The sequence below is a fragment of the Notechis scutatus genome, chromosome 2 (genome assembly GCF_049901735.1).
Source record: "Notechis scutatus isolate UNSWTSFEM ecotype Mainland chromosome 2, rNotScu1.2, whole genome shotgun sequence".
NCBI lineage: Eukaryota > Metazoa > Chordata > Lepidosauria > Squamata > Elapidae > Notechis > Notechis scutatus.
The window spans coordinates 27606393-27631681 of NC_142010.1; the positions used below are offsets into that span (position 1 = coordinate 27606393).

The window sequence follows — 25289 nt, forward strand, 5'->3', positions numbered from 1 at the left end:
AGACTTAGGGACTGCTTTTTGTCTGCAAGAGCATGTTTCTCTTATTTCTCCTTTAGGGAAATATAATATTCGGCCTTTTTTAATCTTTCCCAAAACATTTCATTCTTCTAGGGGATTGGTGGCTTCCCACAGAGTTAAACTCGGAATTAATTTACGCTAATAAAGTTTTAAGGATCCGTATGTCAAGCCCGAAATTGATACATGTGTAGCCATTTTAGTTAGGCTTAGTATATATTATTTTTCTTACTTTCTCTGTGGCAGTCATGGGGGGAAGGGTTTCGGGCTTGCCACATTCCTAAGGGGGGAGGGGGGGAGATAGAGTTGTTTAGACTAGGTAGTTCTTCCCGTGGGAAATGAGCTGTCCATGCTTAGGCCTCTGGAGGTGGAGATTTATGACATCAAGCAACGTTGAATAACTTCTATTGGAGAATGTTACTTTTGGGGGGATTGTTTCTAACTTTGAATATTGTGGGGTAATTCCGGGTTGGGTCAGATCCAGAATTACCATGGACTTTGCCAATTTGATGCTTTCCTAAATAAAAGAATTTGTCTTGGAAGATGGACTTTGTTCTTTTCTTTTAAAATGGATTTCATCACTTGGAAACCTGACCCCATATTCAGGAGTAGACCAGCTGCTCAAGAGAAAGGCCAGCAAAGGAAGAAAACCTTTAAAAAGGAAAAATTAAGGCTCATCTCACTGAGCATCCATGGGCCCAAAATAATGAAACCAGAAATCTCCAAGGAAGGATCACCTCATTCTATTTTTGCTTCACAGTGGCTCGGATGTCAGCCACACAATTTTTAGGTTCCAGAGATGGCACCTCACCATCAAGATGAATAGATATTGATTTTAGTCTGATTCTGTGGGGGCAGAAAACAATGGTACCATATTCACCTGAATTGCAAACAGCCTCCCATCAAAACTTTCCTGTCTCCGTTATGAGATTTTCAGTACATTTTACACCTATTTAAAAGCTAAATTACTAGGGATAAAAGTATTATATAAATGAGACTGAATCAAGTAAGTATAAAGGAGCAGCTCTTTAATTAACCTTTGGAACTGAAAAGCTTTTTGAAATGTTCCTTTTCCCACACCAAAAACCACACAGTTCTGAAAATGAGAGCCATACAATAAAGTACTGTTATTTTAAGCTGTAAATCTCCCAGTGATCAATAAAAAGGTAAAAGTTCCCCTCGCACATACGTGCTAGTCTTTTCTGGCTCTGGTGGGCAGTGCTCATCTCCGTAACAAAGCCAAAGAGCCAGCACTGTCTGAAGACGTCTCCGTGGTGATGTGGCTGGCATTGATTAAACGCCCGAAGGCGCACGGAACGCTGTTGCCTTCCCACCAAAGTGGTCCCTATTTTTCTACTTGCATTTTTTACATGCTTTCAAACTGCTAGGTTGGCAGAAGCTGGGACAAGTAACGGGAGCTCACTCTGTTACACGGCGCTAGGGATTCGAACCGCCGAACTGCTGACCTTTCTGATCGACAAGCTCAACGTCTTAGCCACTGAGCCACAGGTGGCAACAAAAAGATCAAGGTCTGCCCTCTGGTGGCCATTAGTAGAGCTGCAGCCCAAACACAGTAGGCCCAACCCTACACCAGATAATAAACAAGCAAGTGCAAATTAAATATCAGTTTTAGGAAATTTGAGGCACGGTAACATATCGGCATCACCCCACAGGATAAAAAATAAAGATAGAAGAGATCACCAATTTACAGTAATCGACCTTTGTGAGGTTTTGAAGGTTTTCAAAATCTGAAATTTCATACAACTCACAATATTTTGATCTTTAATTTTTTTTTTTAAGAAAATGAAGGCTTCTATACCTGAAGGATTCTCATGCCACCTCACCAACTCTGATGAATCTGAACTAGCAAGGCCTCTCCAGGGCCCCAGAGAAATAATATTTGTAATACCTACTGCCAGATCATTTTAAAAGAATTTAAGAGTAGAGGCTGGGCAGTGTTCAGATGCAGATGGGCACATTTTTAGAGCATTTAATTAAAAGCTAAGTGCTGTGGTGCTGTAGTGGTTAGAATGCAGTATTGGCTAACTCACTGCTCACTGCCAGGAGCTCGATCCTGGCCGGCTCAAGGTTGACTCAGCCTTGAGGACTCCTGGGAGGGGTGAGGTGGGCGGGGCCAGCCAGGAGTGGGATTTGGGGGTTTTCCAAACTGCAGAATCTTAGCTAGAGGATCTCCTGAACTCCTGCGAATCCCCAGCAGCCCACTCCCGCCACCAGGCTACTTGAGGCCGGTGCAAGCGCATGTGTGTGTGTGTACGGCCCCACTCGCACGAGCATTGCCATGAGCATCGCAAGCACTTGTGGCCCCACTCACATGAGCGTTGTTGCAAGTACTCATGGCCTGACTTGCGTCCCCATTAACACAAGCGTCATCGCAGGTGCTCGCCCCATTTTCATAAGCACCATTGTGGGTGCTCACAACTCCACTCACACACAAGTGTCATCGCAGGTGCTTGTGGCCCCATTCACGCAAGAGTCATTGCGGGCACAAGCAGCCCCACTTATCCAGACACTTGCAGTCCACTTGCACAAGCACCACCACAAGCATCGCGGGTACTTACAACCAGGGGTGGGATTCTATCAGTTTGGACCAGTTCTATAGAACTGGTTGTTACGATTCTGCGCAGTTCGGAGAATCGGCAAATCACACCACTGGCTGGCCTCTCCCCTCCCCTCCTGTCGGATTCCTTGCTTTTTAGCTAATCTAAATCATTGTTGTACTGCTTTGCCTTCACCCAGGAGGCTTCCCTGAAGCGCAGTCAGGGTTGGTATTCAGGGGGTTGGGGAGTGGGGGAAGAAGTGGCCTGAGAGCAGAGCTGCACCTTCCTTAGGACTGAAGCTTCTATTTTTCAGTGCTGACTCAGGCAGCAGATTGCAGAAAGGTAGATCTCTGAATGAATCTGTGATTCTGCAAGCAGCTCAATCTGCTTTGCCTGATTTTGGGTAAAAGTTGCTCTTTTTTTAAATAAAAAATTCAATATTTATATAAATATTTACAATATTTACATACAAGCCATGCCCAGCCAGTCATGTGACCACCAAGCCACCCCCCAGTTAGCAAGCCACACCTACTCAATCACATGACCACCAAGCCACACCCACAAATTAGGCCATGCCCACAGAACCAGTTGTCAAGAAATTTGAATCCCACCCCTGCTTACAACCCCACTGGCGCAAGCCTCGTCAAGGGCGCTCCCAGTTCCAATCTCGCAAGCATCATGGCCCCACTCACACAAGCATCGTTACGGACACTCACAGCCTTATGCATAAGTGTCAGCACATGTTGTGGTCCGCCAGTGGTCTGCAGAGCTGGCAGCAGAGTTGGACAGTGGGGAGGAACATGGGCCAGTTCTGGAGTCTGGGAAGGGCTCGGACGAGGGATCTGCATCCGACATAGAGATGGGGCCAGGGCCATCTGGGAGTTATGTGCTGACTCTGGAGCCTCCAGAATCAGACAGCAGTGAGGCAGAGGAACAGGGGGAGCTGGTTCCTAGTTCATGCTTACGCAGAGCTGCCAGAAGGCAAGAACAGGTAAGACAAAGGGGCGACTCGAGAGTAAAGCTTGGAGATTATTGGCCCCTCCCATAAGACATAAAGGAGGAGCAAAGGGATATGAGCCTTTGCAGGAAGCAACTTTGTTCGTTCTGATCAGTTTAAAATCTGAAGCTTCGTGTTGACTTTGTGCTCCGTTTGGCCTTGTACAGCTAATTGGCAATTTAGTCATTGGCAGCATTTCAAGGGTGATAAAGGTGGGTGCTTATCAGCCTTATCCTGAAAAGACTGTGGCAGACTTCTGTTGGACTATTTACAAACTGTTTGGGACTCATTACAGGCTGTGAAATGCATATAATTCACAGCCGTTGGAATAAAACAAAAGGATTTTGGGAACAGCGTGTGATTGTTACTGTCTCAGGAAGCCTTGGTCAGAACAGTGCAGGTGCTCGTGGCCCCATTCGTGCAAGAGTCATTGCAGGCACTCATGGCCCCATTCACACAAGCATCATTCCAGGCGCACACGGCCACACTCGTGCAGGCATCTGCAGCCCATTCACACAAATGTCACCATGAGCATTGCAGATTCTTGTAACCCCACTCGTGCAAGTATCGTTGCAGGAGCTCACAGACCCACTCTCATAAGCATCGCGAACACTCATGGCACCACTCACGTAAGCGTCATCACGAGTGCTTACAGCCCCGCTTGCACAAGCATTGTTGTGGGCGCTTGCCCTACTCACAGGAGCATTCACAGCCCCACTTGCACAAGCAACAGGTGTTTGCCTCCCCCTCCGACAAAACCATCTCCCCTTTCCCCCCTGTCCCCACTCCAGGCGGCCAACCCGGGAAGGTTGAGGGACTGTACTGTGAACCTTGGTGAATACTATCCATGCAGTTGCCAAGTGCCTTAATTTTGACCATGTGACATGGCACCCTTCAGTGTCACTAAGCGTGAGGACTGATAAATCACTTTTTTCAGTACCATTATGTTGAATGATCGCTAAACAAATGGTTGTAAATCAAGGACTGCCTGGATTTGAATGTATTGTCCTATACTTTTCTTTATAGTGCTACTGTACTTTGGGGGACCTTGCACTGGCCAAATGGATAAGAATCAAGAGAAATTCACAAGAGCCATGGTGGCGCACTGGTTAGAATGCAGTACTGCAAGTTACTTCTGCTGACTCCCTGCTGCCAGCAGTTCGATTCTCACCGGTTTAAGGTTGACTCAACCTTCCATCGTTCCGATGTCTGTAAAGTGAGGGGCAGATTGTTGGGGGGAAGATGCTGACTGTCAGATCCCTAAAAGTGATACTGCCATTCAACTGAGAGAAGGGGGTGGTGGTTTGAATTTGATTCATTACTATTGCCTGTTACAACTGTTATTTTATAACTTGTATCCTGGCGCTGAAGCGCCCTGAGATTTTCTCACCTCTTGGAGAATGTAGTGGGGGGAGACCCATGTGGGTTGTTTCACTTTGAAAGCCAGGGGAAGGTGGCTATAGGAATAAATGCTTATCTGTTTCTCAGAGCTGCAATAACATCTTCACATCTGTGGATTGGCTGAAATCAGCATCTGGCTAAAGGGAGGGGTCTTTACTGCTGTAATTCTACTTGTTTTGCCTAAGGGTATTCAGGCTCTGCTTTGAATGCATCGTTATCCCTTCTGCTTTCCTTTTGAAATACTACGTTTCAAGAGTCTTCACTTTCTTAAGTTAGAAGGAGAGGCAATCTTTACACTGACTCTGTAAACTGCTTAGAGAGGGCTGTGAAGCAGTATATACAGGGGTGGGATTCTACCAGTTCGCACCTATTCGCTAGAACTGGTTGTTAACATTCTAAGCAGTTCGGAGGACCGGTTGTTAGAAGAAATTACTGGCCTAATCCTGTAAGGAAGGTAGGAAGGAAACATTCTGGTGTTGCTTACAGAAACTGCCTCTCCGTTAACCTTTATGACGTTCTTGGCAGGACTAGACTTCCTGTCTCAGGAATCTCTCTGGAGTTTTTTTCCCCTCCTTTGCTGGTACTTTGCTTGTGTGGAGTGACCATTCAAAGTTACAATGGCACTGAAAAAAGTGACTGATTACCATTTTTCACACTTACGACTGTTGCAGCATCCCCACAGTCATGAGAGGCCAGGCGAGGAGATGCGTGCCTCGATGTGAGTGATATTGAGTTGGCCACACCCAGCCAATAACATGACCACCAAGCCATGTCCACCCAGTCACATGACCACCAAGCCACGCCTTGAACCTAAGCTACACTCACAGAACCGGTTGTTAAAAAATTTGAATTCCACCCGAGTATATATAATTCTAAGTGCTATTGCTATTGCTATCAATTATCCAAAACAGAAATGTAAGCCTATTTTGTTATTTTACATTTACACTGGCATTCTACCATGTTTCCCCGAAAATACAACCTACCCCGAAAACAAGCCCTAGCCCAATTTTTACACCTGCACCTAATATAAGCCCTACCCCCAAAATAAGCCCTAGTTAAGCCCTGCCCATTGTCTGGTTGTATGAGGTGAGGCGAGGTGCAGGTGTAAAAATCAAGCTAGGGTGAGAGTGGGAGGTGGAGCTGCCCCACACGCCCCACACCCTGTCATCTGTTCACTGAGAAGTGGAGTGTAAAACACTCCAAATTTCCTTCTGGTTTAGAATCATGCCGCAAATGGAAAGAACCAGGTTCCTGTGAAAGGGAAGGACAGTCTGAATTTAGAAACGGAAACCCCCAACCGCCGCTTCAAGGATCCTCACTCCAATACTCAGAGTGGATCCTTTGATGTGAATTAAGGTTCCTTTTCTCGCTAAAGCTCTTCCCACACTCCATGCATTTGTATGGCTTCTCCCCGGTATGCGTGAGGTGGTGGCGCAGGAGATGGGCTTTCTTCCTGAAGTTCTCGCCACACTCGGAGCATTTGAATGGCTTTTCCCCCGTGTGGATCCTTTGATGAGTGACAAGATTCGTACTCGTACAGAAGCTCTTCCCGCACTCGGCACACGTGTAGGGCTTCTCGCCCGTGTGAATCCGGCGATGCGAAGTCAGGCTGGTGCTGGTGCTAAAACTTTTACCGCAGACCGGACACGTGTAGGGTTTTTCCCCCGTGTGGGTCCTTTGATGGAAAATAAGGCTGGCATTTTGGGCAAAACTCTGCCCACAGTCCAAGCAGGTGAACGGCTTCTCTCCCGTGTGAGTTCTCTGATGGGCCATTAGAGTCGAGCTGTGGCTAAAACTCCTTCCGCACTCCAGACACTGGAAGGGTTTCTCCCCGGTGTGAGTTCGTTGGTGCAACGTCAAGTTTGTGTTCTGGCTGAAACTTTTCCCGCATTCCGAACACTTGTACGGTTTCTCCCCCGTGTGGACTCTCAGGTGGGACGTCAGTTGCGACCGATGGCTGAAACTTTTCCCACACTCCCCGCACGCGTAGGGCTTCTCGCCCGTGTGGATTCGCTGGTGGCGGACCAGCGTGGTCTTCTGGCAGAAGCTCTTCCCACACTCCAGACAAGCATACGGCTTCTCGCCGGTGTGAATGCGCTGGTGGGTGATGAGGGCCGCGCTCTGACAGAAGCTCTTCCCACATTCCAGGCAGGCATACGGCTTCTCTCCGGTGTGAATCCTCTCATGCCTTATCAGGCCTTTCCTCTGCGTGAAGCTTTTCCCGCAGTCAGGACACTTAAAGGGTTTCTCCTCTTTGTGGGTTTTCAAGTGAGCATTAAGGCTTAACTTGCAGCTGAAGCTTTCTCCACACGCCAGGCACTGGTTAATCCTCGTTCCCTTGCCTGTGGTTTCTAGGGCTGGAAATTCACAGACAGTAGCATCCTGAAGAACAGGGGATGGAGGAATTCTCTTTTTTTTCTCTTCCACCTTCCGGCTCTGCTTTTCCTCTTCCTTCTCCGCAGCCTTCTCCAAAAACAGCCCATGGATTTCTCCCTCTGTTTTGGCCTTCCAGCTGTCCCCGGCTAGAACATAGCAAAAAGGGTGTTAAAAAAAAACATGGAGTGTCATTATGCAACCATAACCTCCACCTTCACCTTTGGATCATCCTGGCTGTTGAAGTCCATGCATCAAAATCAGAATCAAAATCGCGCGGAGTATTAGTACCGCTGTATAAAGTAAGACCACACCTGGAATACGGCATCCAGTTTTGGTCACCACATTACAAAAAAAAAGATGTTGAGACCTTGGGAAAAGTGCAAAGAAAAGCAACTAAAATGATTGAGGGCCTGGAGACTAAAACGTATGCCAAATGGTTGCAGGATTTGGGTTTGGCTAGTCTAGAGAAAAGAAGGACCGGGGGAGACATGAGAGCAGTATTCCAGGGTTTGAGAGCCGGGTCAATTTATTTTTCGAAAGCACCAGAAGGCAGGACAAGAAACAGTGGATGGAAACTAATCAAGGAGAGAAGCAACTTAGAATTAAGGAGAAACTTCCTAACAGCGAAGACAATTAACCAGTGGAACAGTTTTCCTTCAGACATTGTGGGTGCCTCATCACTGGAGGTTTTTAAGAAGAGACTGGACTGTCACTTGTCTGAAATGGTATATAGCCGTAATGGTGGACCTATGGCATGCGTGCCACAAGTGGCATGCAGAGCCATTTGTGCTGGCATGCAAGCCGCAGGCAAATTTACTTCACTGCGCATGCGCGCACCTCACAGCTGATTTTTCTGCTTGTTTCAGGCCTTTTTCGGCCTCCCAGAGGCTTGGGAAAAGCCTCTGCAAGGCTTTTCAGATTGAATAGGCCCATTTCGTCACTTCCTGTAATAACAGAAGTGACGAAACGGGCATATTATTCGGCCTGAAAAGCCTTGCAGTGGCATTTTCCAAGCCTCTGGAAGGCCGAAAAAGGCCTCAAACCAGCCAAAAAATCAGCTGTGAGGCACAGTGCAGGTAAGGGAGTGGCGGGGGATGGATTGCGCATGCATGCGTAGGGGCCATGGGGGGAGCACGCATTGCATTCTGGGTGCTGGCACGCGAGCGCGCGCACAATTTTTGGCACAGGAGCCCCAAAAGGTTAGCCACCACTGGTATAGAGTCTCCTGCTTTAGCACGGGGGGGTGGACTAAAAGACCTCCAAGATCCCCTCCACTTCTATTCTGATTCATCTTAAAAGTTGACAAAGTTGAGAAACGATGCTCAAGCCAGGATGAAGAATATGCAGTTTTAAAGCATCGGAGACTCGTTTCACATGCTTCCTAGCATAATTCCAGATACCACAGGTGGGGTCTGTGGGAATCTGGTCGCTTTTGTTGGAATGAGGAACGCAGCCGCACGACATTAGGCAAGCAAATGATATTATTCCTATGAAGAGAAGGGACGGGGGTTGCATCGCGACTCTGCTTTCATCAACCTGACTCTCTTGCAATACCTTCCCCATCCACCACTCACCCCCCTCCATCCACAGGTGCTGCTGAATGCTGGGATCACTGGTGAAAACTTTCCTATGAGTAGAACAAGTCTTGAAAAAAGGAAGTAGCCCTTTTAGCCTTGTCCATCTGCCCAATGGTGGGATTCAAAACATTTTACTAACCGGTTCTGTGGGAGTGGCTTGGTGTGGCTTAGTGGCATGGTAGCTTGGGCATGGTGGCTTAGTAGCTTGGGCATGGTGTGGCTTAGTGGGCATGGCATGGCTTGGTGGGCATGGTGTGGCTTGGTGGGCATGGTGTGGCTTGGTGGGCATGGCGGGGGAAGGATACTGCAAAATCTCCAATCCCTTTCCACTCCTGGGGGAAGGTTACTACAAAATCCCATTCCTTCCCCACCCCACTAACCTGCTTTCCAGCTCTGTTCCCCTGTGCAGGACAACAAAAGCAGGCCCAGCCAATCAGCTGGGATTCGGGAGGCAGAGAATAGATTGGGGGCGGGGCCAGCAAGAGGTGGCATTTGCCGGTTCTCCGAACTACTCAAAATTTCCACTACCGGTTCTCCAGAACTGGTCAGAACCTGCTGATTACCAACCTCTGCATCTGGGCCATCAAGGCCCCTCAAGGAACACAATTTACCCAGAAAAGCCAAATTTCGGCCGTTCTCCTCCATCACTTCCACATGGAAAGCTCGTTGTTCTGGATCCAACAACGCCCACTCTTCATCTGTGAAGTACACTGCCACGTCTTCAAAAGCCACCAGATCCTGAAAGACCAAAGAGAAGGATGTGAATTATTTCAAAACTTATTTTCAGAACAGGAGGATTAAAGAGTCGATGGAGATTCTCAGCCATCCAGGTCATGGTTGTCCCAAAGGTGCCTTTTCGAGAGGATTTTTTACTGGATTTTCTGGATTTTCTTTGAAGACCTTTTGCTTCTTATCCAAGAAGCTTCTTTGGCTCTGACCGGGTGGTAGGGAATGGAAGGATTTATACTCCTTGCAGACAGCTGGTCATCTGCATTATTTTTGGAGAGTCATTGAGGCCATCTGGAGGTTTATCTGTGTGGTCAGGGTCACCTTGGAAGTGCAAATAGGTGTGGAGCCTTCTTGGAACTGTTGAAAGGACTGTGCTGTGATCTGTGTTGTGGCCATCATCACTCTCCAGTCTACAACATTTGGGCTACAAGGGGCAAACAGGGGTATTCATGCATGAACACCTGTACCAAAGGGAGCTGGTATACTTAGATCCGTGATGGTGAACCTATGCCACACGTGCCGGAAATGGCAAACAGAGCCATCTCTCTCTGTGTCAACTAAAAAAATACTCCTTTGGTCTTTTTAGTTGCCAACAGGGAGTGGGGGAAAGCAGTGCATTCCTTAAATGCCTCAGATAATCGCCTTGGCAGCCGAAGCTGTTGGTGCGCAAGATTATTACTGGAGAGCATGATTGATGACTCTTGGCTATGGATGTGTCCCATTGGAGAATATACATCCAGGGGATGGGGGAAGACCAGGCTCAAGGGTGAAATGAATGATGTGTCGCAGAATCGGTTGCAACCAGGAAACGTTGGCATGTTAACTCCTAATAAATCAATCTTTTTTACTCTGAGAGATGCGGCTAGAGACTTATGAGTTGAATGGGGGGTGCATGTCGGAGCCTTGACACTCTGGGCACATCAGCCATTGCCCATTGCTCTTCCCGTTTCACTGGTCTTGGTGCACGCAGGAGTGCCGGAAACCAGAAGAGCAGCTCCCCATAGTGCATGCTTGCATTGGCCATCTGATCTTCGTGCATGCATGTGCATTAGAAACCGGAAGACCAGGTGGACAGAGGGCATGCACGTGCCGGGAAGTTAAGCTTCTGGTTTCTGGTGCTCCTGCGTGCATGTGTCACGGAGCTGCTCTTTCCATTTCCAGCGCACGCATATGCGTGCCCGCGCTCCCATTTCAGCACTCGCTGCCGAAAAAGTTAGCCACCACTCACCTAGATGATGTACTAATTTATACCGAGACCATGGAAGAGCACATAAGGCTAATGAGGGCAGTACTTGAGAAGCTAAGTCCAGTTGTACGCAAAGCTATCTAAGTGTGACTGCCACAAAATCAGCCTAGACCCCTGAGGGCAAACCTATGGCATGCATACCGGAAGTGGCACGCAGAGCCATCTCTGCGGGCATGCAAGCCGTCGCCCTAGCTCAGTTTCACTGTGCATGCACGCACGTGCCTCCTTCAGGGGTGGGATTCAAATTTTTAACAACCGGTTCTGTGGGTGTGGCTTAGTTGGTGGGCGTGGCTTGGTGGTCATGTTATTGGCTGGGTGTGGCCAACTCAATATCACTCACATCAAGGCACGCATCTCCTCCCCTGGCCTCTCATGACTGTGGGGATGCTGCAAGAGTCGTAAGTGTAAAAAATGGTCATAAGTCACTTTTTTCAGTGCCATTGTAACTTTGAATGGTCACTCCACACAAGCAAAGCACCAGCAAAGGAGGGGAAAAAAACTCCAGAGAAATTCCTGAGACAGGAAGTCTAGTTGCCAAGAATGTAATAAGGGTTAACGAAGAGGCAGTTTCTGTAAGCAACACCAGAATGTTTCCTGCCTGCCTTCCTTACAGGATTAGGCCAGTAATTTCTTCTAACAACCGGTCCTCCGAACTGCTTAGAATGTTAACAACCGGTTCTAGAGAATAGGTGTGAGCTGGTAGAATCCCACCCCTGGCCTCCTGCCAGCCAGTTGATTTTTTGTGTATCTGCCAAGCATGTGTGGGGGCAGGGAGCATGTGGGAGACGTGTGCGCATGTGCAGGGGGCAGAGTAGCACAGGATGGCCCACGCACATGTGCAGGGGGGCAGGGGGAGTAGGGAGGGCACGTGTATTGTGGGGAGAGGTCCTGCGCGCATGCGCAGGAAGGAAGAGCGGCGGGGTCACGCACGCACTTTTGGCACACGACAGCAAAAAGGTTAGCCATCACTGGCCTAGGCTATCTGAGGTATCGCATCTCTAAGGATGGGGTGAAATGGACGCAGGTAAGATGGGAGCGATTCTGGAGTGGGAGGCCCCACGGAACAGGAAGCAGCTACAGAACTTCCTGGGATTTGCAAACTTTTATCGGCAGTTCATCCCCACTTTTGCCCAGGTGGTCCTGCCTATCACCAACCTGCTCAAGACCAGGGGAGGGGTGAAACCCCAACCGAGTCAGCCACTAAATTAGCCCATCAAATGCCAGGCGGCTTTGGAGAAACGGAAGCAGCTCTTTGCTGTGGGACCAGTTGTCAGCCTCCAAGAATTCTTCCTGACAGTCTTTTACTGCTTGACTCTTGCCCGCTGCCATGGAAATGAGGGGAGGGATAATTGGGGGTTTTGTGGGGAAGGAGGTCGAAGTTGTGTGAACTGTAAAAGATGAGATGCTTCCCTGCTTTCTGCACAACTGCAGCCACTTATCTCTTCTAGGCCAAGGTCAACTGTCTTGGCATACCAGATGGAATAAGGAAAATAATAATAATAATAAAATAATAAAAATAATAATAAGATGGAATAAGGAGAAACTTTCTGACAGAACAATCAACCAATGGAACAGCTTGCCTTTGGAAGTTGTGGGAGTGTCATCACTTAAGACCTTCAAGAGGAGATTGGACTGCCATCTGTCAGAAATAGTGTAGGGTCTCCTGCTTGGGCGGGGGGGGGTTGGACTAGATGACCTATAAGGTCCCTTCCAACTCTGATTATCTGTTATCTGTTAATATGTGTGAGACGCCACTTGAAGATGACATGACATTATACACACACCTCAGACTGGATGTCCAGTTTGAACTGTTGAGGGACGGGACTTGGGATAACTTTCAATATGTAATTTCTGCGCCTATTTACCTCAGAACTTGCTTTCCTTTCGTTGCTATCACTTCAAATCTAGTAAAAGTACTTTTTTCTATTTTAATGGAGTCTAAGGTTTTCTTTCTTGGATTTTGAATGGAGGCACAGCTGACACCAGTTTTGAAGCACCCAAACCCAGAGGAGCCTTTTGTAATCCAGTCTTGTAATCCAGTAACTGGTCCCATTAAATTATAGAGAGGTGGAGACTTAACAGCCCTTGCTTAGCTGTTCAACAGTCATTCTCATACCTGACGTGGTTCTTCAAGAGCTGTTTCTATACCATTTCCATACGGGTGCCAACATGACTGGGTCACTGGCGTCATTCCTTCACCTGTGAGGGACACAAAAGGGATTTAACTTAGCTTTTTTTTTAATATGGATTTTGATTTATTTGTTGGTTTATTGTATACTGCCCATAGGGTTATGTGATGACCCGGGGCACGGCACAAAAGCAACAAAGTCACAAAAGTAGGTAAAGTCCCTTTAATACCTCTAACTTGGCCCCCAATGTCCAGTTATCATCAGCTGGAGAAAAAACTCTCCCAAGAACAATTTTTAAAATGAAGAAATTCAGTCCGAACCCAAAGTACATATAGATTATAAATAAAAACCAACACAAATCACACTGCAGCACTTAACGAGACAGGGCAGGATAAAGAATTGCAGACTTCAAAAGATAACGAAACACACACAGTTGGGAGGACGCCAGAACCCAGATAAGACTTGACAAACAAAGATAATGCACGCTTTGCTTCCAGCAAGGTGCTGTGCGCAAACACCCTTTTAAAATCCTGTTTTCCCAGCTGCAGCGAATGAAGGGAATCAGGACCCTTTTCTCCCCCATAGCCCCTGTAACTCACGTTGCTCCCTTCTCCATTCCTCCCTGCGTGCCTTAGGATGAAGAGGGGCTGGCCCTGGGTCTTCCTGTGAATGCCCAGCCGGACTGTGCCCTTCCCCAGTTTCTTCCACAGCCACCGAAGCCACACTCCCACTCCCTGTCAGCTGCACAATCTCCCCCTCGGAATCAGATTCCAACAGGAGCATGACAGAATGTGATTTTTCTCCTTGCATAACATACAGACTGTGGTCATACATGCATGTGGATATTTCTCTGGATTTTGCTAAAGCTCCCCTCCCCACATTAATACCTTCTTTTTTTTAAATTATTTTTTTACTTCAAATACAAATAATACAAACATAGTATATATACATCTAAATACAAAAAAGGAGAAAAAGGAAAACAAACAAACAAATATTACAGTGCACCCACACCCCTGGAGACCATTTTCCCCCTTATATTTCTTCTTCTATAACAATTAAAAGATATACAATATATTCCAATTGTGCCCTTATCAGCTCCAAAACAACATATATTCTTGAGTAGGGCTATTCCCTTTGCCATTAATACATTCGTAAAATAAATTTCCATAACGAGAGTCTTTTAACAATATCGGGTATTACTTGAGGGAGGGGGGGGAAACAGAGTTTGGCTAATGACAGGTTATGAATATAGTTAATAAAAATAAGTCATTCAAACGTTTGTCTCTGGTGATACAAGGCAGCTGTAAAAGGCTGCAGATGACCACCACCCCTGCCAAGAAAAACTCTTCCCAGATTTCAGATAGGGGTGAGAAAGGGATATAAAAGAGAAATCTGTCAAGGAAGACCTTACCTTGACAAGACGCAATCTGCTCAGGCTCCTCCTCCACAATCCACCTGAAAAATGTTCTAGGCCTGATGCTTGAAAGAGCTTTCCCCATCTTGTTGGCCAAGTCTGGAAAATTTTCCTGACCCTGGAAAAGAAGAGTAGAAGGTTCCCAGGTGAGAAAGGGACTGTAAGGGATCACAGTGCTTTTCTAAAGATTGTGATAATTTTCTCCTTGCAACTAACAGATGGTCTTCAACTTACAACCAATGGCTTAGTGACCATTGGAAGTTAACTTAGCAACAAACAAAAAAGGGGTGATTCATGCATGTATTTCCATCCCTATGATCACGTGATCAACATTCAGATGCTTGACAATTGGTTCCTATTTATGACAGTTGCAATGATCCCCTTTTGTGACCTTCTGACAAGCACAACCAATCGGGAAGCTGGACTCACTGAACAATGGTGTTACTAACAATTGCAGCGATTCATTTAACGTGGCAAGAAAAGTCATAAAATGGGGCAAAACTCAAAAAAATTTTAAGGAGGCATTACTCCTCCGGCATTCCTCCTCACTCCAGGACGCCTAGCTCAGCTCCATTTGCAGTGTCCATTGAAACTACTATGCAAAACTAAAAAGTTGTGGTTTGGTGTTATTATCCTAAGGGAGTCGGAAGTCAATGTTTTTTTCTTCTTTCTTTTTTCCCCTTCTTATCCACACTTTTCCCTTCCTCTTCCCTATTTCTCTGTCTTTTTGCTTTTGTATTTTTTTCTATATTATAAATTAATACAATGGTTTTTTTAAAAAAAAAAAAAAAACCATTGCAGCGATTCAGTGAACAACTGTGGTGAAAAAGCTTGTAAACGGTTGCAAAACTCACTTAACAGCTGTCTTGCTCAGCAAGGCTCACATTGGGGACGTAAGTCGAGGAATACCTGGACCAGGATACTCACCTGCTGCTCTTCTGAATTTTCTTCTGCCTTACTCAGCAGGAATCCCTCAGCCAGGGCCACCGCCTGGGAACTGGTCTCTGGCTCACATTCTCGAAGCCAGCTCTCCATCTTGGGAGGAAGGATAGCCAGGAACTGCTCTAGGATCACCAAATCCAGAATCTCATTCTTTGTACGACGCTCGGGTTGGAGCCACAGCAGGCAAAGATCACGGAGCCGGTTGAACGCCTCTCGGGGTCCCAAGATCTCCCGGTAGCGGAACTGACGGAAATGAAGGCATCGGGCATCCACTGTGTAGTAGGACTCCTCTGGCATCGTCTTAGCAGCCCTGAGCTCCACCTCAGAGTTTCTTCCTGCTTCTGGGACAGCCAAATTTCGCTCCATTTTTTAATTGTTCCAGGGTAGATCCCATCAGGAGCAGGGAGGCGCAGTTCCCTGAAACTCCTTCTTACAGGAAACAGGGTCCGAAGCTATAAAAAGCCAAGGTGTAGCACATTGTCAAAGCGGTAAAGGATCTAGTAAGCAGTGCCAACTGGTAACTGTGGCATCTCCTGGTAGAGGAAACTTTAAACCTCAAAGGGCAAGGGAAGGTACTGTAGAGCAGCGGTGGGATTCACATTTTTTTTTACTACCGGTTCTGTGGGCGTGGCTTGGTGGGCGTGGCAGGGGAAGGATACTCCAAAATCCCCATTCCCTCCCCTGGGGGAAGGTTATGTTCTGACCCAGGCTTCGTAAACCGTAATTATTCACAAACTTGTTTTAAAAAACAAAATCTATTTTATTGCAATGCTGGGAATTGTTTTCATTCCCAGCTAGAACTAATCTTAAACGGTTCCCCAAGATAAGCACACACCTTTCAGTTCTATGGAATGCTGCCAAAAGCAGAAGTCCTAAAATATTTCAATTTTCTAGGAGAGGGGTAGGTTTTAACTTCCAACAATACACTGAGACCTTCTGTGCCAAAGACAAGTTCCTTGTGTGTCCAAGCACACTTGGCCAATAAGGAATTCTATTCTATGACCTTTGCTTCTAATGCAATCCTAAGTTGCATTAACAGAGGGATACAATCAAGATCAAGGGAAGTACTAATACCACTCTATAAAGCCTTAGTAAGACCACACCTAGAGTACTGCATCCAGTTTTGGTCACCACATTATAAAAAAGATGTTGAGACTCTGGAAAAAGTACAGAGAAGAGCAACCAGGATGATTAAGGGACTGGAGACTAAAACATACGATGAACGGTTACAGGAACTGGGCTTGGCTAGTCTAGTGAAGAGAAGGACCAGGGGAGACATGATAGCAGTCTTCCAATATTTGAGGGGCTGCCACAGAGAGGAAGGGGGTCAAGCTATTTTCTAAAGCCCCCAAAGGCCAGACAAGGAATAATGGGTGGAAACTGAACAAGGAGAGATTCAACCTGGAAATAAGGAGAAACTTTCTGACAGTGAGAACAATCAACCCATGGAACAGAAGTTGCCCTTGGAAGTTGTGAGAGCACAATCACTTGAGATTTTCAAGAAGAGATTGGACTGCCATTTGTGAGAAATGGTGTAGGGTCTCCCACTTGGGCAGGGGGTTGGACTAGATGACCTACAAGGTCCCTTCCAACTCTGATTATCTGTTATCTATGATCTATGTCCCCAGGTCGCAGCACCCTTTGCTAAAGAGACCAAGTCAGATTGTTCGTGATCTGCAACCCCAGATACTTAATACTGTTCACCACCTCCACGGGAAGGGACTCAAGAGCTTGAGTTAAACTTTCCTTCTCCGTGGATTGCATTTCAGTTCAAAGGGCGGTGGGTGGGTGGTGGACTCGAGACCAAGAGCCCCAGATGTCTGGAAGGGGGTGGTTAGTCTTTTGGTACCTCTTTGAATCCTCCAACAGCTCCCTCTTCCATCCCACCCTTGGGTCTCCATCCCTCCGCAGGTGTGGGCTCTCCATAGCTGCCCCCCTACCCACTGCCACCACCTGACATCATCATCCCAGGTAGCCTCCATCCCCTCCCCGGGAGGAACTCACCAGGCATCCCAAGACAAAGACCCCCTTTGCCCAGGGGGGGGAGGTAAGAAGGAGGGGCAAGAAGGAGGACACAGGACAGGAAACAGCTAGTTTCCCCATCTCTTTCTTGGCCTTTCTAGCCATCTTGCCTCTCTTGCTTTAACCCCTAAGAGGGGAGAAAGGTGCGACATAGCAGCTCAGGCTGGAATCTTACGCCCATCCCTTCCTGCTGGTCCTCTGTGATTAACTAAGAAAAAAAAAAGGGGGGGGGGGGGGGGGGGGGGGGGGCAAAGGCCACCCCCCGCGCCCTTTTGGGGGGAGGGGGGGGGAAAAAAAAAGAAAGAAAAAAAAAAAAAAAAAAAAAAAAAAAAACTTGATTTAACTAAGTAAAAAAAAAAAAAGTTCAGGTTTTAATGTACTTCTTTGCATCCTTATGATCCCCATGTATATACTATTGAAACAGCGACATCTATGTTGTCTTGGGCGTGTCGTGAGAATGGCTGATGGGCAGATTCCGAAAGACATTGTTGGCATAAGCGCACCAACGTTCCCACCGTCCCTGTCCTATTGTTTCTTTTATTTTATTTTTTATTTTTCTTATATGTATCCATGTATTCATAACTATATTTTTACTTATACCTATTATCTTGTAAGCAATTGACAAACCAAATAAATAAATAAATGAATAAGAAATATCCTTCTGGCTTCAAGTGGGGAAAAAAGACACTGGAAACACGGAGGCTGTTTGGAAAGATGGTTTAATGGTGGACAGGACCACGTGGCTTGGAGCTCCAAAGTGAAAAGGAACGATCACATGCTTCAAGATGAAGGAAAAGAACGAAGGGCTGATATGCTGAGAGTGCCTGGGTTTTATACCCTCTGTCGGGATTTGAATTTGAGCTTGTATTCTGATTAGTTGTCAGACTCCCATTGGGCCATGCAGGGGCAACTCTGTAGGCTGTCCTGAGTCCCAGGCTTGGTTGAGGCTTGCTGGATGATGATATAATGAGAGGGCTTTGGGCAATTCCTATTATAGCTCTACCTGGAATAGATTTTGTTATGTAAAATAGGTTGGCCTAGGCCAGAGTCATGGCCCATTAGCAAAGGGTGGGGGGCTGAGTTTCCGCTTCTGAGGTGAGTTTCTGCTTCTGAGTTTCTACTCCTTTTAGGGGAAATATTCTGCCTTTTGTAATATTTCCTAGAATATTTCATTTTTCTAGGAGAGGGGTGGGTGCTAACTTCCTACAACATCCTGTATGCAGAATTAGTGCAGGGGAAGCACCCTAGAAGGAGACCACAGCTGTGATATAAGGATATCCCACAAGAGGAATCTAAAGGCCTTGAGAATGGACATCCACAGCTGGGAAACCTTGACCTCTGATCGTTCAGATGGGAGGCTAAAGATGCAGCCTGGCCTTCTCCAATTCGAAGAAGAGACACTCGTTTGGCAGGCTGAGGCAAAGAGGCAGTCCGGGAACCAGCGAAATCTGGAGGCTGGACAGGGGATGGACTGTATCTGTCCTCAGTGTGGAAGGGATTGCCACTCTTGAATTGGCCTTTTTAGCTTCACTAGATGCTGTTTTAGGACTTCCACGATATCATAGTCTCTTGAGACTGAAGGATGCCAATTCAATATCCTCCCCAAAAGACTGTGTCTAGATGGCCTCCATGTATCCCTTAGGAAGGGAGACTTTCTGATTTTGTGTCAGGGAACAACTGGGATTCAAATTTCTGATTCTGTGGCGTGGCCTAATTTGTAGGTGTGTCTTGGTGGTCATGTAACTGGGTGGCGTGGCTTGCTGACTGGGAGTGGCTTGGTGGTCACGTGACTGACTGGGCGTGGCTTGTATGTAAATATTGTAAATATTTAATTTTCTATTTAAAAAAGAGCAACTTTTACCCAAAATCAGGCAAAGCAAGCAGGGCAGATTGAGTTGCTCACAGAATCACAGATTCCCTCTATCTTTCTGCCATCCGCTACCTGAGTCTGTCACATAAAAGTTGCTTGCAAGCAAACTCACAAAATTAACTCACAACACTCCATGTATGTGAATATTGAATTTTTTAATTAAAAAAAAAAAAAGACAACTTTTACCCAAAATCAGGCAAAGCAGGCAGGGCAGATTGAGTTGCTCACAGAATCACAGATTCCCTCAGAGATCTATCTTTCTGCCATCTGCTACCTGAACCTGCACTGAAAAACAGAAGCTTCAGTCCTAAGGAAGGTTCGGCTCTGCTTTTAGATTAGCTAGAAAGCAAGAAATTTCCTGCTTTCTAGCTAATCTAAATCTTCAGGCACAGCAAAACAGCTGATGGTTGGGGGGGGGAGGAAAAATAGCAACTTAGCAGGCAAGTTTGCCAGGTAAGGAGTGAGTGGGTGGGGAGGGGTGGGGTGGGGTGAGGCCAGCCAGTGCTGCAATTTGCCAGTTCTCTGAACTGAGCAGAATCAGATACAGATACAGATAATCAGAGTTGGAAGGGACCTTGTAGGTCATCTAGTCCAACCCCACACCCAAGCGGGAGACCCGACACAATTTCTGACAAATGGCAGTCCAATCGCTTCTTGAAAGTCTCAACTGATGGCGCTCCCACAACTTCCGAGGGCAAGGTATTCCATTGGTTGATTGTTCTCACTGTCAGAAAGTTTCTCCTTATTTTCTGGTTAAATCTCTCTTTGTTCAGTTTCCATCCATTATTCCTTGTCTGGCCTTTGGGGGCTTTAGAAAATAGCTTGACCCCTTCCTCTCTGTAGCAGCCCCTCAAATATTGGAAGACCGCTATCATGTTTCCCCTGGTTCTTCCCTTTACTCGACTAGCCAAGCCCAGTTCCTGTAACCATTCATCGTATGTTTTAGCCTCCAGTCCTCTAATCATCCTGGTTGCTCTTCTCTGCACTTTTTCTAGAGTCTCAACATTGTTTTTATTATGTGGTGACCAAAACTGGATGCAGTACTCTAGGTGTGGTCTTACTAAGGCTTTATAGAGTGGTATTAGTACCTCCCTTGATCTCGATTGTATCCCTCTGTTAATACAACTTAGAATTGCATTAGCTTTTTTGGCTGCTGCTGCACACTGCTGGCTCATATTTAGCTAGGACTCCAAGATCCCACTAGGACTCCAAGATCCCTCTCATAGTTACTGCTTTTGAGCCTGGTTTCACCCAGTCTATATGTGTACTTTTGGTTTTTCTTGCCTAAGTGTAGGACTTTACTTTTCTCTATATTGAATTTCATTTTATTAGATATGGCCCAGTGTTCTAGTCTGTCAAGATCCACCTGGATCTTGAGCCTATCTTCTTGGGTGTTAGCTATTCCTGCCAGCTTAGTATCATCTGCAAATTTGATAAGTTCCCCTTCTATTCCCTCATCTAAGTCGTTAATCATAACAACCAGTCCGACCAGGTAGAATCCCACCCCTGGAACAACACTGTGGAAGTGTGTAGTGAAAGAAATGTGGGGTGGTTGTAGTGTTGGGAAACAGCCAAGAAATCCCACACCAGCAAAAGTGTGCTGGTGTGCCCCTGGTGCACTGCACATCTAGTGCAGTTTTTCTCAACCTCAGCCCCTTTAAGATGCATAGACTTCATCTCCCAGAATTCCAGAGCTGAGAATTCTGGGAGATGAAGCTGAGAATTCTGGGAGATGAAGTCCACGCATCTTAAAAGAGGACGAGGTTGAGAAACGCCAATCTAGCTTGTGAGGAAATATTGGCGTGAGATTCAGAGTCTTAAAGCGCATGGCAAGATTAAACCAGAAACTTTTCTCAACGGAGCCCATTTATGTGGCTGTGAGAAATGCAGTTGAGTGCGTTTTGTCCCATTTTGCAACTCTTCTGGCCACGGTTGTTAAGTGAATCACTGCAGTTCTTAAATTAGTCACGCGGTGTTTTTAAGTGAAACTGGCTTCCATGTTAACTTTGCTTGTCAGAAGGTCGCAAAAAGGGACCCTGCAACCGTCATAAATGTGAGTCAGCTGTCAAGCATCCAGATGTAAATCATGTGACCATAGTAGGGATGCTGCAATGGCCATAGGTGGTCGTAAGTGTGGAAAACGTCACCTTTTTTCAATGCCATTGTAACTTCAAACAGTCACTAAATGAAACGGTTGTAAGTCAAGGACTACCTGTACTTCAGAAGTGAAGGCCCTGTCAGAAGAATAATTGCGGGTCCCAACTTGAGTAGGGGTTATGCAGGAATAAGTAAAAATGAAATCCAGACAACAGCTGTGAGGGAAGGAGAAGTTTGTTTGGTAGAGAAGTTTGTACTCTGCTCAGGGGCAACAACATCACTGCTTTTTCAACCTTGCCTGCGCCCATCTGGTCCAAACTGATCCTGTTTTTTTCGTCTCTCTCTCTCTCTCCCTTCTCTCTTTCTCTCTCTCTCTCCCCCTCTTTCTTTCTTGATCCCCTTTCTCTCCCCCTCTCTTTTTCTCTCTCTTTTTCTCTCAATCCCTTTTCTCTCTCTCCCCTCTCTCTTTTTCTCTTTCTCTCTCTCCCCTCTTGCTTTCTCTCCCCCCGCTTTCTCCCCTCTCTTCTCTCTTTCTCTCTCCCCCTCTCTTTCTCTCTCTCCCCCTCTTCCCTCTTGTTCTCTCTCTTTCTCTCTCCCCTTTCTCTCTCCCCTTTCACTCTTTCTCTCCCCTTCTCTTCCCTCTCTTTTCTCTCTCTTTCTCTCTCTCCTTTTTCTGTCTCCCCTTTCTCTCCCCCTTTCTCTCTCTCCCCTTTCATTCTTTCTCTCTCTCCCCTCTCTCTCACTCTTTCTCTCTCCCCCTCTTTCTCTCTCTCGCTCTCTCTCCCTTTCTCTCTTTCTCTCCCCACTCTCTCCCCTCTCTCTTTCACTCTCTCTTTCCCCTCTTTTTCTGTCTCCCCCTCTCCCCCCTTTCTGTCACCCCCTTTCTCTCTCTCTACCCTTTCTCTTTCATTCTCTTTCTTTCTCCCTTTCCCCTCTTTTTCTCTCTCCCCTCTCTCCCCCTCTCTCTCCTTCCTCTCTTTCTCTCTCTCTTTCCCCTCTCTCTTTCTCTTTCTCCCTCTCCCCGCCCTCTCTCTTTTTCTCTCTCCCCGGGCCAGAAGGGAAGAAGAGTTGCTAGCTCTCCTCCAAGGGTTAAAGAGAGTGAACAAAACAGTCCTAGAAAGGCATTGGGGGGTGGGGGGTGGGGGGGTGGGGGGTCCGGCAGGGGGAAACCCATTTCCGGCTGTACCCTCCTTTTTTTCTCCCCTCTCTCCCCTTCCTCACTCCCCCCCCCTCCCCCTCCCCCGCCACCGCTTTGCTTTTCTATGGGAATTGAGCAGTTCTGGAGAGAGTAGCATTCAGGAGTGCAGCTGTCCCCGTAGCTGGTAAGTTGCGGGGGGTGGGGTGGGGTGGGGTGGGGCGTTGGGCTTGGTTGAAGAAGGGAAGGCAGGAGGGAACTTGCAATGCAAAAAGCCCAGCCAACAACCCAGAGAGGGGTGAGGAATGAAAAAGCAGAGGAGGGAGGGGGAAGAATCCCCGAGTCCATAAATCCCATCCCAGGCTCCTCCTTCCTTTATGCAAAAAGTCACTGGGTTTTTTTTGTCTTGAGAAGGGATTTTCCTCGTCATCCAACGTGTGAAGAAGATGCAGGTTGCACCTTTAAAAGTGTGCTAAAAGCCCACCCCACCCCTGAAGAATAAATAAGAATAAGGTAAACCTATTTGTATTTATTATATGTACTTATTTATTTATTTATTTTATTTATGTATATGTATTTATTTTATTATTTATTTCTGTGTATGTATTTATTCTTATTCTGAAGAATAAGGTAAACCGCACCAAACTTGGTTGCAGGAAATTCGACTTCAGCAACAGAGTGGTCAATGTCTGGAATACTCTACCTGACTCTGTGGTTTCTTCCCTAAACCCCCAAAACTTTAACCTTAGACTGTCTACTATTGACCTCACCCCTTTCCCAAGAGGTCTATATAAGCTGCATGAACTCACCAACGTGCCTACCTTCCCTGTCCTATTGTTTCTTTTTTTATTTTTCTTATATATATCCATTTCATGTATTCATAACTATGTTTATACTTATACCTATTATCTTGTAAGCCATTGACAAATCAAATAAATCAAATCAATCAATAAATAAGAATGAAATATTTGGGGAAATATTATTTATTATTTATTTATTTTAATTATTAAATTTATATTACTTTCTTTTAAAGGCAGAACATTATATTTCCCTAAAGGAGAAATGGAGTAATGTGTTTTTAGAGGCAGGAAGCACCCCCCCCCCGAGTCTTTCTCAATAGCCCACAGTGGGTTCCAGCACTTAAGGAGATAAAGAGCTTATTAAAAGAGGAAGCCAGTTATCTAGATGGCTCCATTCATAAGCAAAGCAAATATTGCTGAGATAAATCCACTCAAAGCGGGATATTTCAAAACGCCTCGCAGCAAAGCTTGACAGCTAACGAAAGCAGAATGGTAGGATTAGTAGAGCAGCCCCTCACCCAAGATCCAGCATAGAACGAAAGCCATTAGCCACAATAGGAATTCCCCAATACCCTTTCAGAATACAAGCCCCTTCATTGCACAATTCCCCTCCCCCTTAGCAGCATTTCAGGACCTGTGTAAAAATCCTGGCATTCGTCTAGCTAATTGGACAGCTGCCCAAGAACCACAAACCCTGGTGGTTCTGTTCACCAATAAACAGAACCTTCCTTTCCAATCGGCCTCCATCTTGTTTCCAGCATCGTTCTCCCAGCTTGGAACTGAACCAAATGGATATTTCTTCCAACGAGAGGGAGGAGGAATTTGTATTTGTCAGAGTCGGCCCCAAATCTTGTTTTTAGGATTGCAGCTCAGCTCGTAAAATCTTTCACATAAGAAAGAATCAGGTCTGCCCAAAGTTTGCTTGAAAGCCTCTGTCTAAAGGGAGATGGGAGGAAAGACGCTTTAAATGGTTGCTGAATATATGGGCATCTGGCTTAGTCCAAAAGCCCAAACAAGGTTGGCTAGGACTGACGAGCAATCACCAAGAAATTTCAAATCTGTAAGATGGACCAGGAGGTCCAAAAACATCCAGGAAGAAAGGCAAGGGCAAAATTCTGTATGTTGTTGCTAATATAACTCTGTTAGAAGAAAAAAATTCAGTCCAGGTCCATTGCATGGAGGAAAAAAAACCGGCTGGAAATAAAATGGAGGCTGGCTACAAGGAAAGAAGGTCTCTGTTTATTTAGTTTTCCAGAAACTTCAGGGACAGCAGCATGTTTCTGGGGTGGCTGACCATATGACAGAGAGAGTGGATGGATTTTGATAGGGTTCTGGGGTTTGGAGATTGAGATGCTCCAGGGGGTTGTGCAATGAAGGGAGCCTTGGGTCTTTTGCTATTCTAATGGTGGTGGGTAACCCCCATTATGTCCTACAGGTCATGCCCTGTCCTTAGAATTTGGATGGGGGGTGGGAATGTAAATTGTAATCCCATCAGCTCCAGCCTGGGGAAGCTGTGGCTGAAGGCATTTTGTTTGTGAAGAGACTGGCCTGGATTTCTGCAAAATGGATACTGAATGGAATACTCCAGTTTTCTCAATAGATATAAAAGTATCTGTTGGAGGGACTGCCCGGAGTGTTTTCCTGGTACTGGAGAGAAGTGAATGATTTGATCCTAAAAAAGCCTTCTTTCTGGTGTGTGTGTGTGTGTGTGTGTGTGTTCTTCCTGCAACTGCATGTGGATTTATTCATTGTCTGGGTATATATGCGTTCAAGATATATTGAAGTCGAGCTCAACTGGCTTTTAATGAAAGAGGTGTCATCACATCCATCTTAACAACTGCATGTGGATTTATTCAATGTCTGGGTATATATGCATTCAAGATATATTAAAGTCAAGCTCAACTGGCTTTTAATGAAAGAGGTGTCATCACATCCATCTTAACAACTGCATGTGGATTTATTCAATGTCTGGGTATATATG

At 46.2% G+C, this 25289-nt stretch overlaps 2 protein-coding genes across 2 annotated transcripts in view; both read right to left on the bottom strand.

The window, feature by feature from the left end:
* The window catches only part of LOC113432072 (vomeronasal type-2 receptor 26-like), a 492433-nt gene that overhangs the window by 182886 nt on the left and 284258 nt on the right, over positions 1–25289 (bottom strand). The window lies entirely within an intron of this gene.
* Positions 1023–15957, bottom strand: LOC113425994 (uncharacterized). The gene is made up of 5 exons (XM_087953848.1): positions 15370–15957; positions 14440–14560; positions 13016–13098; positions 9536–9662; positions 1023–7493 (listed from the first exon to the last, which is right to left on the bottom strand). The coding sequence occupies exons 1-5, from the start codon at positions 15748–15750 to the stop codon at positions 6277–6279; spliced, it is 1929 nt and encodes a 642-aa protein (XP_087809974.1). The 5' UTR covers positions 15751–15957; the 3' UTR covers positions 1023–6276.